Source organism: Pseudorca crassidens, chromosome 12, assembly GCF_039906515.1.
Source record: "Pseudorca crassidens isolate mPseCra1 chromosome 12, mPseCra1.hap1, whole genome shotgun sequence".
Lineage (NCBI taxonomy): Eukaryota > Metazoa > Chordata > Mammalia > Artiodactyla > Delphinidae > Pseudorca > Pseudorca crassidens.
Window position 1 is genome coordinate 72859348 of NC_090307.1, and position 18702 is coordinate 72878049.

Genomic DNA, 18702 nt, shown 5'->3' on the forward strand with positions numbered 1-18702 from the left:
GGACTGATGCCGCGGCCGCCCCATGAGAGCACCAGGATACCGGGGGACAGACTGCCTGTGAAGCCCGCACCCGGGAGGCTGTGTTGGCCGCGCTCTCCTCCCACCCCCTCCTGAGTTACCTGTTTCAGTTCCTTAGGCCCCTCGTGTCTGAGAAAAGACAGCTACTCGGGCTCCCTCTGTACAGTGTGTAAGAACTGAATAGGATGCTTCTGTACGCCTGGATGGAACCTTCTTACCCCTCGTTTAAGCTGAGGGGATGAAGGCTCCATCGCCTCCAGATCTCACCATGATGCTTTGCTCCTGAAGGGCCCTCAATAAACATCAGCTTAATATGAACCACTGATACTTTATACCCATTGACGCTGGTAGTGATATGACCATCCTCCCAATCACCTTGAATCTAAACTCCTCTCTGTCCATAGCCAAGCATCCACTGAAAAAACAAAAACCACTACGGACTGTAAGAACGATATTGTTAAGTCATTTGTGGCCTTTCTGATCCCAGTACCACAGCATTACTCAAGCCTTTGCCTGGGTTCTCAGACATGCCTCCCACCAGCATCCTCTTACTGAAGAGCAACCCAACCTTTGCTTAAAAGATGCTTCCTTTCTCTGTCCCTCCTTTGCTTAAAAGTCCTCAGTCTCTGGGGCCTTAAGAACAAAGCCCCACCTGCACAGCATGGAATTCTAGGTGGACCCCGGCCCTGCCCCAATTTTCTCCATCTTCTCACTCAGCACACCTTCCCCACGACCAACAGCTGACCCCCCCACCTCACTCACAGGTTGTTGATGGGGAAAGACCACCTGCACCTGCTCCATACCGTCCCCTCCCCGTCGTCTACTTCCGCTCCAGGTCTTCATCCTGCCATCCTGTCTGTGAGAGAACACTTCCCATACCAACTCTTACGTGAAGTTGTCAAGTCAGCCCTATGCTTCCAGGTTAGACCTGGTGATCCCATTTCTGCTCTCCCAGCACAGCCCATACAGCTCACGATTTTGTATGTGTGTGTACCTATCTACTCTCCTCCGAGTTCCTCCAGGACTGTGTGTGGCTCCCTCCCTCCCTCCCTCCCTCCCCCACAGCATCAAGCACAGGCTCTTGCATACTGCAGGTACTCAATAAATGCTCACCGAATGGTATTTAAATCACTTAAGTGAAAAATTGTTTCCCTGCTCTTTGGTTTCAGTGCTCTCTCCATTCCTGGGATTGCCTTTTGAACAGGTATTAGAAAGAATGGCAGACGATCATGCATCTTTGTAGGGAAGATTCGTCTATTCTCTTTGTCAGGCATTGGAAGGATTCTTGCCATTTTCAGGCTCAGCGGATGGTCACCAGGCAGTGACGGGGAGCTGGCTATCTGTGAGGCGGGACAGGCCTTCACAGGGCAGCTCAAATGCTGAACGGACATTCTTGCGTCAAACTGAAGTCTTTTCTCTCCTGAAAATGCTCACTGTCTAGAGCTGTGCAGATGAGTATGCCTCCTTCAATGAGATGGGCCTTCCGACAGCTGGAGCCAACAGGATAGCTGCCTGAAGCACTGTACCCAGCTCTCTGAACCTGTCCATATGAGCCACGATTTCTAGCTGTCACCATTCTCATCTCTTCTTATCCATCCATCCCATCCCATCCCCATGACCATCCTCTGGATGTCTTCCTGTTGGCCAAGATTCCTCTCAATAGGGGTCACATCAAACATAATGCTTCAATCAAGCCTGATCAAGGATGTCATAAAAGAAGTACCACCTTCCAATGCAGTCCTCCAAACCTGAACCATGACCAAGTAAGACGGAACTGGCTTTATCAGCTACAAATCACACTGCTGGCATAGAGACAACGATCAAGCCAATTTTCAGATAAAATAGTGGTATATGCCAGATGATCCCTAGACTACACAGATGGACATTATCATAAACAGACAGAATAACAATATTAAACAAAAATCAATAAACAAAGCCCTAAATGCAAGACTTTGCAAGTTTCCCTGCCACATTCTACAACTGACTTTTGAATCTTGAGTTAATGCATTCAGCTTTTGCTGTTGTGCAGAGTTTTTCTTAAATCATCTCGTGACTCTCTAAGTGTGGATTCTAATCTCCGACCCCTTCTTCAGCGGAGACCTCAGTGAATGAAGATGGTGTGTCCGGATGCACTTACCATGCATGCAGGGACTCCCGCTGGCTGGAGAAACATCTCGGGTGGGAAGTGGTTTTCTCTGATTTGCTTTGCAGAAACTCTCTAATTAGGTCAGCTAGTCTGATGACATGAATTAAGGCCATCCAGGCTCCACAAACATGATAATTCAATTAAGGACCAACAGGACCTGACTCTCTGAGCAATAATACAATTTTAGTTCCCAAGTGAATGCGATGAGCAGAGAACAACTAGATTATCCAGGTCCTGGGGAAGCAGCCGGGGTGCTTGGAACCTAGTTTGGGGGGAAGACAGGGAATCCAGCCTCTTTTCAGATTGTGCTAAAGGTAATAAGAAGATGCAGCGATGCTCAATAAGGCTTTCTGAGGGAAACATGGCAAGTTTAGCAAACTACCAGGCCTGTGTGTTCATAGAAGCAACGTTACAGGGAGAACCCTGACTAGGAAATTTTAATGTAAACTACTTTTTGTATCTCTGTGAATGGAGAATAATCAAAAACATATCTTAAACAATTCAGCGCTCTGTTAAAATTGGCTAAAGACTCTTAAAATTAATGGAAATATTAACATAATTTGTAAACATTCAATATGAGAACATATTTGGAGAGCGCTTTCATTCCATCCTTTCCGCTTGTATTTCATCGTCCCTGGTAGATTAGAACTAAGGGTCAAGTATAACAAATGAAAAACAGAGAATTACACAATTTCATTTTTGTGTTTTTTGAAACCTACAAATTCCAGCATGTTCACAGATGCACACTTTTAAAACAGATTCTCTTGGGTGTTCATCCTTTTGGGTAAAAAATGCTTTAACCTCACAAGACAGTCATGAGTAATTAATTCCAGGGAAAAGAAATTCTCCTACCCTCTTCGATTACCTACATTTAAAAATAACACTTATTCCCAAAATAAGACATCAATGGAAATATTCCAACAAAGTCTTGTTTCAGGTCTAAACGTGTTGGCATACCTTCCTGGTATGGAACAAAAATACCGAAAGCTTATGGGAAAGAAACTCTCACTTTTACGGGCAGAAAGAGCTGTGGGCATCGCCTGGATCAGTGTGTGGCTTAAAGATCACTGTGTGATCTAAAACGATATTAGCACCTAATAACATGTAAATATTTTGGATTTTGATCCAAGTGCATGCCATGGTGATGGTACTAAGAGGACACATTTCACTCACCCTCTCAGAAGTTTGAAAAGCATACAACCCAGGGAGAACCAGTCAGCACTGCTGTCGTACGCAGTCCCTTTCTGCAGGACCTCGGGAGCCATGTACCCGTGGGTGCCCCTAGGGAGAAGAAAGGGTATGTGCGGTTATCAGTGCTTGCAGACCTTATAAAATATTCCCAGCTCATCAAGAGGTCTGAGCATCATTCATCAATGTCGGCAACTATGAACAAGGGGGAGGGGACGACAGTGCTTCCACCAAATATGATTCAGCAAACACCCAGTGGGAAAACGACCTTTCCTGTCTTCATTAGGATAGAACTGAATACAAATAAACTACCATATGAAATGAATATGAACAGTGCACGCACTCCACGGTCTCGGAGGTGAAATGTGAATCTCGGGAGTCCTTCCTCACTACAGCCAGGAGAAGCCAAGGGCAGGCCCGTTTGAGGGCTCTCCTGAGGAGATGTGTGGGGCCGGGGAAGGGAGCGGGGGGAGGGGGTGGTGAACAGTGACCACACCGTAGCGCTAGAGACCTGGAAGGGATGGGCACGGGCGTCCCCGTGTGGCGCCACCCTCCCGTGCTGAGGACCAGGGCTCGCACACATGCCCATCGTATCTCCCACCCTTCCACGGTCACGATGGTCTCCAAGGCAGGGCGGGCGTGGGGGGACAAGCCGACAGGTACGGAGACGGAGAAATCAAGTATCCGGTTTAAAGAGCTGCTAACAGCCCAAAGGACTCAGCCAAGCAAATGTGCAGGCGACTTGCAGGAAGCTGAGAAAAATCACCTGGGAGGAAAACCATTTATATATAATATGTGTCATCTGCGACTCCAAGTCCTTTCCCATTCTGCGACTCCCCACCCCTCCTTAAAGATCTGAGCACGCACTGTTCCAAGCGTGCAAGAGAGGGCTCGTGGGGAACTTTCAAAGACGTGGCCTGAAAGGGCCCCGAAAAAGCCTTTAACTGTAGCTCTGTTCCCATCCTCCATTGATTTTCTTCACTGATAGAATGGGTGATAAAATGACACCTTCATCCCACAGGGGTGCCGTGAGGATCACACGTATGTAATGGGCTTAGGGTAGTGCTGGCTCTTAAAAAGAACTCAACGTTAGGGATTTTATTCTCTATCCTTATGTTATTATAATCCTTTTTAACTTATGCTCGGAAACAGTGAGAATCTGCTCCGAGAAGTGATCCTGGCTCAGCACTGGGCCCGATACCCTCTCTGCCTCCGAGTTCTATCTTGAAAGACTTTTCTCCAACAGTGAAAACGGGCACTGGTCCATCCCTCAGCAAAGCTCCGCCATCCAGAAACCAAAGTCTGACAGCGTGAGGTCAGCAAGCCACGCTGTGAGAGTCAGAGATTTCCTCAAGGGGCCTCCAAGCCATTTTCTGGGGAGGTTTAACTTTGCTGTTGCTGGGAAAACCTCTGTGGTGACCTTTTTAACCTGCGATTCTCGGGATCAAAACCCAGTTCTGGGATGGGAAGATCTCAACGAGGATAAATGCATGGGGTTAACGCAGATCACGTCTCTGAGTGGACGCTGGACACAGCAGAGCGCTGGCCCTGCCCACCTCCACGGTTTTCAGCTCCTGCCTACACGGCAGCACCTAGCGCTCCCTGCCGCTTCCCACTGACGATCTGTGCTGTTCATGCTGAAAGAACACTTGAGCGTTTGAAGACACGGTGACAGGGGACTGAGCTTTGTGGTCCTGGATGAAATAAGCTGGGACTCGATGAGTCACTGACGATCTGTTTCGTTCCAAAAACAAAGTGTTTCTGTGTCATTTGGTGGCTGCTCCGTGGTTCACTTTCAGTTTGTCAGAATTTGATTCCATCATTAGAGGGACTGAGTCTAAACCTAGCTGGAGAACCACAACCCTGCTGTGCAGACGGGCCAGCGTCTGACGAAGTCCTGGCATCATACCTACGGCTTTGAGAAGACCAGAGAAGCCCAGTCTAGGGTGAAATTCTGGCCACAAATCTTTAGTCTCGTACCAAGTCGATCCTCTCAAAGCCTCACGGGGTTCAGACAGAGTGTAAGGAACACAAGCTTTCGAGTCGGACAGAACTGCATCTTAAGTCTAGCCCCACGATGCGCCAGGCATGTGACTCTGTTCAAGTTCCTTAGTTTCTCTGAACCTCAGTTTCCATCCCATAGAAGTAGATGATTATAACCCATGCCCTGTGGGTCCTCTGTGAAGATAACAACATATTCAGAGCAGCCGGCCACACATGCCTGGGACAGCCGACGTTCAACTCATGGCAAGAGTGCTGTCCCTCAGACCAGTCACTTCCTGGACAGCCCCCGGGCTGCTGATTCCAGGAGGTCAGGGAGCTCTTCTGCCTCAGTCCCCGCTGCATCGCCAGCACCTGGCACACAGCCAATGTGAAGTAAATACTTATTACACGAAGGAGTTGACTTCACCCTCACAAGTGTCACGTGAAGTAAGCAGCATTGTTACTACCTCTTTATAGAGGAGAAGAATGAGGCTGGTGCCACGTGGAAGGAGGATTCAAACCCACATCTGCTGACTCAGAAGCCTTTGCTCTCAGCCATGATATGCCTCCTCTACTCAAAAATACAAAATTTTGTTGTGCGTTTATCCTTTTTAAGTTGTGGCCTCACTATCATCGTTTAAACATGAAAATCAACCTTCCCGATCCCATCCCTTTACAGATGCTGTTCAGCTATGGACAAAAGCCCGTCTTTCAGAGCTGACATGTGAATTACACTAAGAAGAGGGGGAGGTCCTATAAGGGAATAAGTAGCTCTGCATCTGAAAGTTAATTCCTTTGGGAGATGAACTCTTCTGAGCTCTCGGATTCATATTCAGTTGTGACTATACTAAATTGAAGAAATTAGCATACCAAATAGCCGTGGCATTAAAAATTCAAATGATTCTCTTAAAAATGTCTGATGAACTCCCTGGGAGAGGCTTATACAACCCCAGGTTCTGGCCTCATAATTGTCAAGTGCTGGCAAAATGCTAAGGCTTTTATCACCATATCCCAGATTCTGTAGGAAGAGAGAAACATGGTTACAGAAACGGTGCTAATTGCTATTAACATCTGATCAGGGTTTTAAATGGCAATTCTGATTTAACGTAGCCCCTCATAAAGTACTGCAGTTTTAGAACCACTTTATTTTTAGTCCCACACACACACACAAACAGGATTTATAGTTTATTTTCTGCACGGATGCATGAAATGAGACTCCTGAGAGTTACTTCAAGACCACTCAACACAGTAATGATGCACAATGAAATGGAATTTTAAGAGCTTCACTGCTAAGACTGATATATTGAAAAAGAAAAATCAAGCAAAAGTCACCTGTTTTTCCACAAACTGCACATACTGTCCACATCTTCCACCCAGATAAACTGATACTAAAGAAATAGGAATAAAAACCAGTACGTATTCCGTTCTGCTTCTCCTGAGCCCCGGGGCATCTACTTCATACTCCTGTTGTCATTTTAACAATCTCAGGTTCAGGGAAGTCCTTGGGCCAGTGTCAACACTTGCAGAACAAGCATGGCCACTGCTGGAAGCAGCTTAGGGTCCCCTGAGAGGGGACAGGTGCTGGCCGACGGCCAGGGCGTCAGGGAGCTTCCTCTGCATGGTTGTGTAGAGGACGAATGTAATATTCAGATCTAACAATATGACCTGCATTAAAAGCTTGAACTGCAAGGAGATGATTTTTTAAATTAAAAAAAGAACTCTAATTTCTTTTTAGCAAAAAACCCCCAAACTTTTGAAAAAGAAGGAAAAAGTAGATGGAGAGAGAAACCTGACCTCTGGGCCTTCCTTGGAAAGTTCTATGCAATTGCCTGTGCACCTTCTTTGGCATATAAGCTTTCAGGGGTCTATTACTACCTCTACCCTATAGATAAAGAGACTGAGGGTCAAGCAGGTGAGCTGACTGCCTCAGGGTCACACAGTCAGCACGGATTTGGGTCTGCTGCTGAGGCCCCTATCTTTCCCTTAGACCACCCTGCCCCCGGGCAGCTACACTGTGGGTCCCTGCACGTTCCCCCAAATGGTGACAGCGAGCACACCACCACCCTTATCTCCTCTTCCACAGCCTGGGATACGGGACCTTCCCCTGACCCGGCACTGCCACATGCTGAAAATCGCTATTGGCAAGAAAAAAATGGGGGAACAAATGACCACGTCAGGGTCTGAGTGAATAGGCAAGTTGAGTTAGGAAACGACAGTGACAGAGGTGCTATACTACTCACACACTCGCGTGCGGCTTCTTTTTGGAAAAATCGCAGGCAAGACCAAGGTCTGATATCCTAACGTGTCCGTGTTCATCCAAGAGGATATTTGCGGGCTAAAATGAAAGAGAAGGTGATCTTCAAGAGTCCCCAAGATGTCCCAGGGGCTAATTTCTAAAACTATTGGCACTTGATATCTCATTATTTTATCACAGTTCATTCCTACACATGAATCCTAGCATTAATTATATCATCACATCCAAATGGGGCACGATACTGACAATGACATGTTTCGTGTTAATTTCAGCAGGAAAGTGGTAATGACAGATGGGAAGGATTCTACTCATTTGATGATGGAACACAGGGCAGGTAAGACTGGAGGGTTACAACCACAGTCTATGGGAGTTAAAGTATTTCTTTTTCACAGCAAGAAGTGCAATCCAGCCAGAATGGTGAGTCTCTCCACAAAGCGAGTGAGTCCACAGGCTCCTTGGCCTCTGGAACTACTAGGACTTCAGAGAATGAAGCCACGAAGCACAGCACAGAAAGGAATCTTGTAAAAATATACAAATAGTGACCAAAGAAATCAAAATATTCCACGGTGCCACATTAATCCCGATAAACGTCATTTCTGTTTATTAGTACAGAGTCAACAGAGGGCCCTACCAAATGACCAAATATGATTTTGACCACAACTCTGATGAGATGTATCCATTAAGATTAGATTTACTCAGCATAATCGTGGAAGACAAAGCTCCTCTCCCTAATACACACTGAATTACAGTCACCTTGATATTTTTCTGCTGGAGATCAGCTATTGATTTGATTGAAATAAAAATAATGGCATGCCATTATAAACCTGAAGCGTGAATAGTCACGAATGACTAGAATTAAGTCTGAATAGAAATTACATAATACCATTGACTACTAAATAGCTTAGAAGACAAAAATACTGCATCAAGATGACTAGAAACCAGTTATAGATTTAAATTAAAATGTATTACAATGGCGCTCCATGGGCCTTCGGCGTGTATCTTATTCTTCTGCAAAACTCACCATGAGGAAATAGAATGTCATGTGCCAACCAGTGTCTAATTATTTCTAATGTGATGAAAATACTTCTTTTCTTCTTTATGTTCATATGAAGAAGGCTAAGGGAGTAATTCTTTAACCTTGCAGGAGGCTTTAGAAGTTACAAAGTCCCTTGTGAAAAACATAACATGCCCAACACTAAAATACACCATTTTAGATTCTTAGGAGGTAACCTTTAAAAGCTAATCAAAACACGTGAGCAAAGGAACATCATGTGTACATTTTAGCTGGTTAACCTGGGTTCAGGTTAAGAAGGAAGCAGAGAGGAGGCAAACCCACTCTCCTCCCAACCTCCTTGGGAAGTTGCCATGGCTATCATTTTTCTTCTCACCATTATTTACACCTTTATATATCTGCGCGATCATTTCTATATAGTTTGTCAAGGTCCCATTTATCTCCTCCCCCATCTTCATGCGGCTGGCTAGACGAATAGCACCGCGGATGTACCAAGCAAACTCCCAACTCCCTCCTTAACGCAGAACCTGGGACCAAGCATCATGGTCTGGAATGGAAAAACTCAGAACGCACTTATTTCCTTTTTTTCAAGTCCAGTAAGATTTTAAAGAGAACCACAGTGAAGAAGCCCAAGCATGCAAGACTGGGGCTATGTAGTTCAGGGATTTGAAAATCCGTTAGTGATTTTTTAAGGCAAATTCAAAACAATCTGAGGCTCAGAGAGTGCCCTTTGGGGGAAATTCTCCACGCTGTCAGCCACTCTGCCCTGACCGGATCAGGCTTGCCTCAAATGAGTTATAACTCAGTCCTTCGACGTGTTAGTTCACAGGTAGATACTTCCCGTAAGACATATATGTTCTCTGCTAGTTCACCTTTGTACACCTCCTGGTCTCACACTAGGCCAGAGCCAGTTGCTTAGTGAACATTAATGGAATTACAATCAATTGTAAAATGGGCAACAACAAAACACCCCTACCCTGCTTTTCACTAATTAACCAATTAAAGTTTTTGAGTTGGCATATGTGCTGCACCAGGCACGGAGGTAAAAGGGACAAGTAGGATGGAGTCCTTAGAACAGAGTTCAGAGTCCGGAGGAGACCGACATCACAAAGGTGATGCCTTTATCGGGGCTGAGACGAGGAAAATGACAGGATACCATGAAAGAGGTGGAAACGCCTGTTAGACCACAACTGCAATACAACACCTATTGCACAGGTCTGGTAAACGGAAGGAGTCTGTCCAATGGCCTTACCTTCAAATCTCTGTAAACGACAAACCGATTGTGCATGTGTTCCAGCCCCAGGATGACTTCTGTGGCGTAAAACCGCATCTCCTTCTCAGAAAACACCCCGTGCTGTGAAAGGTGATAGTGCAAGTCGCCCCCTGGAATCAGAGACGTGGAATTTAAATTCAGTGCATTAATTTCAAGGGAACAAAAACCACTGTCATCCTGCATAGTTATGATACAGTCGAAAAAGGTAAACTATGCTTCTGCTTTGTCTCTCTCTCTCTCTCTCTCTCTCTCTCTCTATATATATATATGTATGTCATTGATTTCTGTAATTTGACCAAATGCTTTAAAAATTCTAGAGAAAACTAAAACATTGAGAAGACTTAGATGTGACAATGGCCAGGACGATATGAAACAAAGCCACCGTTCTCTGACAGGTATCACAGCTCCCAGATGTACCATCAAGGGGGAGGGAGGATTAGCTAATCTGCTTTGATTACTTGTGTTCTGGCTAATAACTGAATCAACCCATGTAGTGATCCAGTAGGTGGCTTAGCAACTCATTCTGTGGACAATAAATAGTAAGGAAACAAAACAAACACATTGATCATATTGATAGATATATGAGAAAGCAAATACAGCAAAATTTTAACTGGTAAAACCCAGGTGGTGTGTATTTGGGTGTCCCCAGTAAAATTCTTTCAATTTTGCCATATGTTTAGTTTTCATAATAAAATGTTGGAAAAGGTAAATCATCATCTGGCCTCAAGTTACAGAGACACGGAAGGCCACAACCAGGGGAAGGGAACGTTCTTATGAAGTATAAAAGAAGAGCCTCAATTGAGCTACAAAAGTTCATGTGTGTCCAACTTTATTGCCCTTGATTTTGTAAGTACCTTCCTGTTCACACACACATACTCCTGTATAACCACTACCAGATCAAGGTGTAGAAGATTTCCAGCATTGCTGAAGGCTTCCCATGCCCATCCCAGGCAGTATATCAGCTCACAGCCCCTAATTAAAGCCAGTCGGACTCTATTGTAACCTCTCCCCCCATAAATTAGTTTTGCCAGTTCTGATGGTCACATAAATAGACTCACACAGGGGACATGCTGCTGTGTCCGGCTGTGTCTGCTCATTATAATGTGTGTGGAAATTCCTTCACGCTGTTGGGTAGGTCTGATTTTAAATCAAACACTCAAAATGTAATGAACCTTCAAGTGAATTTCAAAAAAGGTATTTCATTTGTCGAACTGTACATCTTCATTTCAGCTCTCGTTACTAAAAATGCTTTGAGCATATATCATGTCACTTTCTAGTATTAAAAAACTACTTTTCTAGCTTAAACTCTTTCATCATTCTCTGGGTCATCAGTCACAGTTTAAAAGATCAATGTACAGTGGAACTGGGCTAACGCATAGAAGACTGGGCTAAAATCTGTCCTGGCTCAAAGTCAGTCCTTCAAAGTTGGTTTTTAAATACATTTCTATCTTCAGCCTATGTATCTTTAGGAGGCATTTCATTCCTAAAAGTTGAGGGCCAGGAACACGCAAACTAAACATCCAGGCCAGTTGCATTCCAGAAAATCAAGTTTCACTGTATTTTAACTATTTTACGAAAATCTTTTCTAGAAAATGCAACTTCCTGGGGAGAGACTGGGAGGGCCAGAGGGCAATGGCAGTCAACATTTTTAAATGAAGTTGAACTGAAAATTGAAGAATAAAAGGTTTCCTTAAACTCCAGGAGGAATTTAGTTACCTGAAAGACCCAAATGGCCAGTCTGTCGGGAGCAACGCAGGCTAAGATAAAACATCATGAAAACACAAACAAACAACACCATGGCAAAGTCTTGCAGTGTATTCAGACTTCCCAAGGCTTGCTCACCGTTCATCAGATCCAAGATGAAGCAGAGTTTATCTGGCGTATGGAAGGCATAGGTCATACAGACAATGAAAGGACAATCCTGGAGTGAAAAATACATATATAAGAAAAGCAAAAGCTGCCCTGGAAAGCGCATCTACTGCCAAACACCATCTACATTTTTTTTTTTATCCACGCCACTGCCCCGTGCATGAAACACAGACACCTACCTGGTAAGTTTAACAGACCCAGGAAAGTGGGTCTGGTTCCGTGGAAAAATGCACAGAGACACAACACTGCTAATTAGAGATGAACTCAAAGGTGCTCTGTCACTCTGATTCAATCATGACTCCTCTATCTACATCTTCAAAAGACTCAGATTCTACAGAAAAATATTACTGCCTTACTAGTCTTTCTGCTGGTCTACATTTCAGTTCTGGCTAGTCAAGTATCCATTTCAATCTCTGATTCTGAGGTTGGGAGAACCATACCATGGGGGGAAATGTTATCTATAATTACTGTTTTGAAGCACTGAGAATAAAAATGAAATTAAATTAGCTTTTGAAAGTGGAAAAATGTACCAGAGCCGAGGACAGAAAAACTCAATTGTAAAGATGCCAATTTTCCCTCAGATTAATCCCTAGATTCCATGCACTCTTAATTAAAATGAAAATTGACAAACTAATCCCAAAATTTATATGGAAATGTAAACGGCCAAGAAAAGTTCAGATACACTTGAAGAAAAATAAAGCTGGAAAACTCATAGTGCTAGATATCAAGACTTATGGTAAAGCAACAGTAATTTGGTATGGAACTAGCCCAAGGACAGACAAATCGACCAGTAGAACAGAACAGAATCCTGAAGTAGACCCACATGTAAATGCTCATTCGACTTGTAATAAAGTGACCCAGCAGGGTGGGGGGAAAGCATGGCCTTTTCAATCAGTGGTGCCGGAGCAACAGGCTATCTGTACAGTCAGCTGTGGACATTCACCCCTACCTCACACCACACACTAACTTCAACCCCAGGTGGATATAGACCTCAAGGTAAAACAATAAAGCTTCTAGGAGAAAACCAAAGAGAACAACTTCAGGACCTTAGGGTGAAGTAAAGAATTCTTAAACAGGCCACAAAAAGCACTAACAATAAAAATATTGGTAAGCTAAACTAAAATAAAAGTAAGAACTTCTGTTCTTTAGAAGACACCAGTAAGAGAGTAAAAAGGTGAGTCACAGAATGGTAGAAGATATTTGCAATCCACATATACCTTGAATATATAAAGAACTCTCAACAATCAATAAAGAAAAAGCAAACAACCCAGCAGAAAAATGGCAAAAGAGAAACAACAACAACAATAAAAATAATAATGTAGGCACTTCACACAAGAGAGTATCAAACGGCCCACAAGCCTATAAACAGATGCTAGGCCTCAGTTTTCCCTAAAGAAACGCAAATTGAAGATCACAACGTGTCATCACTAAAACCCATGAGAATGGCTAACGTTAAATAGACTGACAATGCCAAGTGTTGCAAAGGTATGGAGTTAATGGAACTTCCAGTATGGCGCTGGGAAGGCAGAATGGTACTACCACTTTCACAGGATGTTCAGTGGGATCTGCTGAAGTTGATCACTACCTGCAAAGCCTATGAGCCAGCATTTCTACCCCGGGGTATTTACCCAACAGCAATCTGGACTCATGTGCACCAAGGACATGAGAATGGTCCTCATGGCACTATTCAAAATAGCCCCAAACCAGGAAATAACCCCAATGTCTACCAACAGGAGGATGGATACACGAATTGTGGCACATTTATATGATGGAATACTATAGAACAGGGGCCACCAAACATTTTCTGCAAAGGGCTGGACAGTAAATATTTTAAGCTTTGCAGGCTTCATCCAGTCTCTATCACATATTCTTCTTTGTTTTTCTTTACAATGCTTTAAAAAGGAAAAAACCATTCTTAGTTCATGGGCTGTGAACACAAGCCAGATTTGGTCCCTGGGCCACACACATAGCCTGGTGACCCCTGCTATTTAGCTACAGAAGGCGCTGTTGCTAAGAGCAACGACTCAGATGCATCTCGCAAGCAACACTGAGTGAGAGAAGCCAGACACAGAAAGAGTACATTTATATGAAGTTTCAACACGGGCAAAGGTAAATTACAGTTTTAGACATCTGGGTAGTAGTTAGCTTGGGCGTGGGGTGAGTGGCTGGGAGGGACACAGGGAGACTTCTGGAACACCGGTAACTTTTTATCTCTTGACATGGGTGCTGGATACACACACGTGTTCCCTGGAGAGACTCCATCAGTGCCCCACTAGATCTAGAACTAGGTCCATTGAGATAAATATACAGTGTACACTTGCCACTCAACTGATTCAGATAACAAATGGCATGAAATATCTATAACCACTTTCTTAACAGAAGCAAAGAATTATTAAATTCCACAGAAAGTATTCAAATTTTAACAGAATAATCTGAAACAGAATTCACATTGTTCATACCTGTCGATCAAGGGCATACAGATAAATCTGTCTTAACACATTCCTATGTGCTCAAGATTCATGAACTTGAACTCAATTTCCACAAATCTTCTGGAGGAAGTTACTCCAGAATGAATGACAAAAGTCATTTTGTGGTTGCCTAGTTTTCCTTAGAGGTCTGTTGAGAGGTGTTAGTGTTTACTAATGTTAAGATATATTTTGCGTTATAGGTAAAATAAGGGTGTTACCCTTTATCTGTTAAAAGCCATGTGGTTCTCGGTGGGTGGGGACCCTCCTACTTGCGATCCCACCAGTGTTTCACCAGACCTTTCCATAGTCTGCTGGCGATGGCTCATTCTGCTCCAAATATCATGCTTCTTCCTTAATGGGGTTCCCCACATACTCTGGTTCCCGATCTGATGAACAATTCATCTCTAGAGCAGAGAAGCGGGTGGACCAGGAACTTAGTAAAGCCCGGGTCTTTCCCAGCTTGAGAGAGCAACTCCACTCACTTCACCCAGAGGACAAATAGAGCCCGGGAAGGGGGGTATTTCTGAACATGACGGTGTATGATCATTCTAACGACAGCCCTGAGAACACTGCAAAAGGTCAAAGTATAGTTAAGATGCTACGTTATTAAGATGGGACATGAATTGGAGATTTAGAATCATAGGCCACCGGAGTAGAAAAGGCTCTTAAGAAAGAAAGAAAAAAAATCACGTGGTCCGATTTCTTTATTTTAAAGACAAGGAAACTAGACTCCCCACCCACTAAAAGGGAAATGTCTTGCCTGAGGTCACAAAGGAATTTGGTAGCCAGCCAAGATTCAAACCCCAGCTCTCTGACCCTGGACTCTTGGCAGAGCTGTCCTACGTTACCCTACTTACGAAGGCAAAAGTTTCCATAGCAACATGAAATAAAAGCTCCGCTAAAGGGATTTGACTTGGTTACCTCTACAGAATTTGCTGACCATGATCCCTCATCTCTCAGGCCCTGAGCAGATACCATCTTGGGTCTCAGGTGGGGTCCGAGACACAAAGAACTGAACACTGACCCAAGTGGACAAACAGGCAGCGGTTTGATGATGGTGTTGGTACGGTTTCAAAGATAATTGTGGTTAAGATGTTCTGCCTTGATTACAAATTCAAGGTAAATAAGAACTACGGGGTTTTTTACAGGTGGATACTTAAATAAAAGCTCTTCAGCAAGGAACTGTCTTCTTTGATTTCCTACCTAGTGAGCAAAATAGACTGCATTTTGCAGGAACTTAAAAGTGTGATAAAATAGACCGTAAAGTAATCCTTCAGAACATTTCTCTACACTGCAGTCAGAGGAACCTTTTCAGACTTGCAAGGCTTCTCATGTTATCTTCCTACTTCAAACACTTTGTTTCCAACGGCTCTTAAGATTTTTAAAACTCCTCAGTACTGGCCCAGAAAACTCTTTCTGGTCTGGTCTGGCCTCTGCTTGCCTCTCTCCCTTACAACTTCATCTTGTGGTCCTTACCCTGTCACTTCTGACCCCACCTCTGCCGACCTTCTGTGACTCCTCAGAACTTCCATGCTCGGGACCCACACGTGCCCCAGCACCTCCTCTGACTTCAGAGGAGCATTTGTGGACAATACTCCCGCCCTGCTAAATGCCTTCTGGACACCGTGGACCTGTCTTTCCTACCTCTTGCCACGTGTTCCAATGATCAACGCATTTGTGAGACTGTCTGCATCACTCTACGCAGCTCTATAAGAACAAGGACCAAACTAGGGTTTCAGGACCCCCGTCTCGTAGTGGAGGGCCCGGCACAATCTAGGTCTCAAGTATGGATCAAGGAATGAATGAGCAATGCTTCTCATGAACAACACTTGACGTAATTAATGAAAGTGCTGACGGCTCCCCCCAGTCATGGACATACATGTCCTTGATTCCCTTTTTGCTACCCGAAAGTTACAGAATAAAACTGGGAACAGTGCTTCCTACTATCTCTTTGGGGGATGAGAAGTAGGAATCCTCAATTTGAGAGTGAAAGAGAAAAACAACTTTCTAGTAAATAGGAAACTCTGCTGGGTGACTGGCTCATTTTCATGCCAACACCTTAGGAAATCATACTGATACAGGCCGATCTAAAGCATCCCCTAAGAAGGCAATTTTAAACTAAAGATTACTTAAATCCTATAAACCGTGGCCTTTCATTAGCAAAAACAATTCCAAATAACTTTATTACAATTCTTTCAATTCTTTACTACAGTTCTTTAAATTATATACTTATACATGTTTAAAATGCTAAGCAGTTTTGATATTTGAATAAAAAATATAAACAAGCCTTTTAAATTAGCTCAAAGCAGTAGCTCAATATAACCCCCATTTTTTATTTATTCCCTTACGGGTGGACCAGTGAGGAGCTCGACAACTACTTAACGACTCTCCCTCACCTGAGTAAAACAAAAATGCTACATGAAAATTAAAATTGTACGTATATTTTTCCAACACCAAAAATTTTTTTCCATAGGCTTTCCTGTGAATAAATATCCAAGGCTTTGAGATAACTCATTAAAAATTAATATTTTAATAAAGCACTTAAAATCTGCAGTAAACACACATCCGTGTCTGAAATGAAGACACAGACATTTCAATAGATACTAGAAGCCAATGCTATTCACGTTGATTCCAATACAGTGTGCAGGCCACTCAGATTCCATTCCAATCAGTTAAAATCTTGGCCATGCACACAGGGTAACTCTTATTTGAAATGCTTAATGTCCATACGTTGGCAGGTAGAGGCACATAATTAGACATTACTATTTATAGCAATGGCATTTTCATCTGTTATAGTTGAGCTAAATTATGATATTCATTGGCTTCGATAGCAAACAGACTTTCCAGAACCACTTAAAACTAATGCTAGGATAATATAAACACCAACACAATGAATACAGGTGACAAACAACAAAACATGGAGCCTACAAAGGGATGAGAAAAGAACACTGGGGCTGTCCAGGGAGTCTGGGGACTCTGGGCAAAGAAATGATGTCTCTGGGTCTCAGGTTCCTTGCTAAACTAGCTGAAAGGAATTCTTTGAGTCACCATTAAGATCTGGGTCTTTCAAAACCTTTTTGTGAAGATGACCTTATTTAGAACCCAGCTATGATAGTTGGAAGCACCATCCCGCCTCCCCTGGGGCCCCTTGTCTCACTTGCCAGGACACGTGGGCACTGCCCAGGTCCCTGGGATGGTTGTCTTTATAGACATCTGTACAGGTAAATAAAAGCCGAGGTTTTGATCCTGGGTGATACTACTAACAGGAAAAGAAATCAGAACGGGACACTGCTTTGCAAGTCAAGATGACACAGCGTAAAAGCTTGCTTTTACACATGCCGAGCTAAAAATGACAGCCTGACATGCAAATAAAACATCCAACAGGCAGAAACGTAGTGCTGGAAATGGAAAAGGCCAACGTCCACAGCAGGTAAAAGTGGCAAGTGCTGAGAAGATAAGGTTCCCTCCAAATGAAACCCGGCCTGGGGAGCACCCTGAAGGGACAGCTGGGGTTTGACTAAGCCCAGTCACTTCCTCTCTATCAGTTTGTGAAGGACGGGAGCTACATTTCTCTTACTTTTTCTTCTCTGGGTTAGTCTTTCTCAGTCACACAGCCAATTCTTAACTATATTCAAGTGATATTTTTTTTGGCATTGATATGATTATTTTCTGCCATCTCTGCAACCATATTCCACAAAGAAGGAAGTCATAAATACTCACTAAAGGGACAAGTTGTCAGTGTGCACAGCGATGGTGGCTAGTACGTTCCTAATTCCCAAATTAGACAGAGGTAATACCTGAATTATTATTCTTTATACTAACTTAGGCTGCTGCTCCCTGCTCTAAATTCTAATCCCCCCAAGAACTGGCTAGCCGCTTAAGTCACCAGAAAAAAAAAATGCCTGTATTTTAAATAAATTGTCCTGATACAAAAACCAAAAAACAAACAAACAAACCAACCCAAGAGTGTTGAAAATTGAATACTTACTCCTGTGCTCACCAGGGACAACATGATCCTTTCATTTAAGGCTAAGGTTTCTCCTTGTTTCATCTTGATCCTCTTCTTATCCAAGCATTTCATCGCATACCTAGAAACATAAATATTATTGAAAAATCTGCACTGAGAATACATCTAAACGGATTAAATGATACGCATCACACCGGGGGAAGTTTCTAAAGAGGTGCTAAGTGTTTTAAAGAAGCAAAATGCTTCTAAGAAACTAAGGAAATCTGAATCAAGTGGAGACTTCAGTCAATAACATATTTGTTCGTTCATTGTGACGAGTGTCCCACACTAAGTAAGATGAGGATACTGGGCATGGGGTACACGGGTAGTACATCCTGTACTATTTCTGCACTTTTTCTGTAAACCTAAAATAACTGTAAAATAAAAAGGCTATTTTAAAAAATCAAGCAATAATCAAGGTATTTCTATTATTATATGAATTGATGTTTCAGTTAAATAAGAGCATAAAGTAGATGGATATAAAA

At 43.3% G+C, this 18702-nt stretch overlaps 1 protein-coding gene across 5 annotated transcripts in view; it reads right to left on the bottom strand.

Moving 5' to 3' along the window:
- GRK3 (G protein-coupled receptor kinase 3) overlaps nt 1–18702 on the bottom strand; it is a 123249-nt gene that overhangs the window by 22975 nt on the left and 81572 nt on the right. For all 5 annotated transcript variants that reach the window (XM_067700415.1, XM_067700419.1, XM_067700417.1 and 2 more), the window contains 5 exons: nt 18200–18299; nt 11717–11795; nt 9854–9984; nt 7576–7670; nt 3338–3445 (listed from right to left, as the gene is read on the bottom strand). In XM_067700415.1, coding sequence (XP_067556516.1) covers nt 3338–3445; nt 7576–7670; nt 9854–9984; nt 11717–11795; nt 18200–18299 — 513 coding nt within the window. The remainder of the gene's footprint in view (nt 1–3337; nt 3446–7575; nt 7671–9853; nt 9985–11716; nt 11796–18199; nt 18300–18702) is intronic.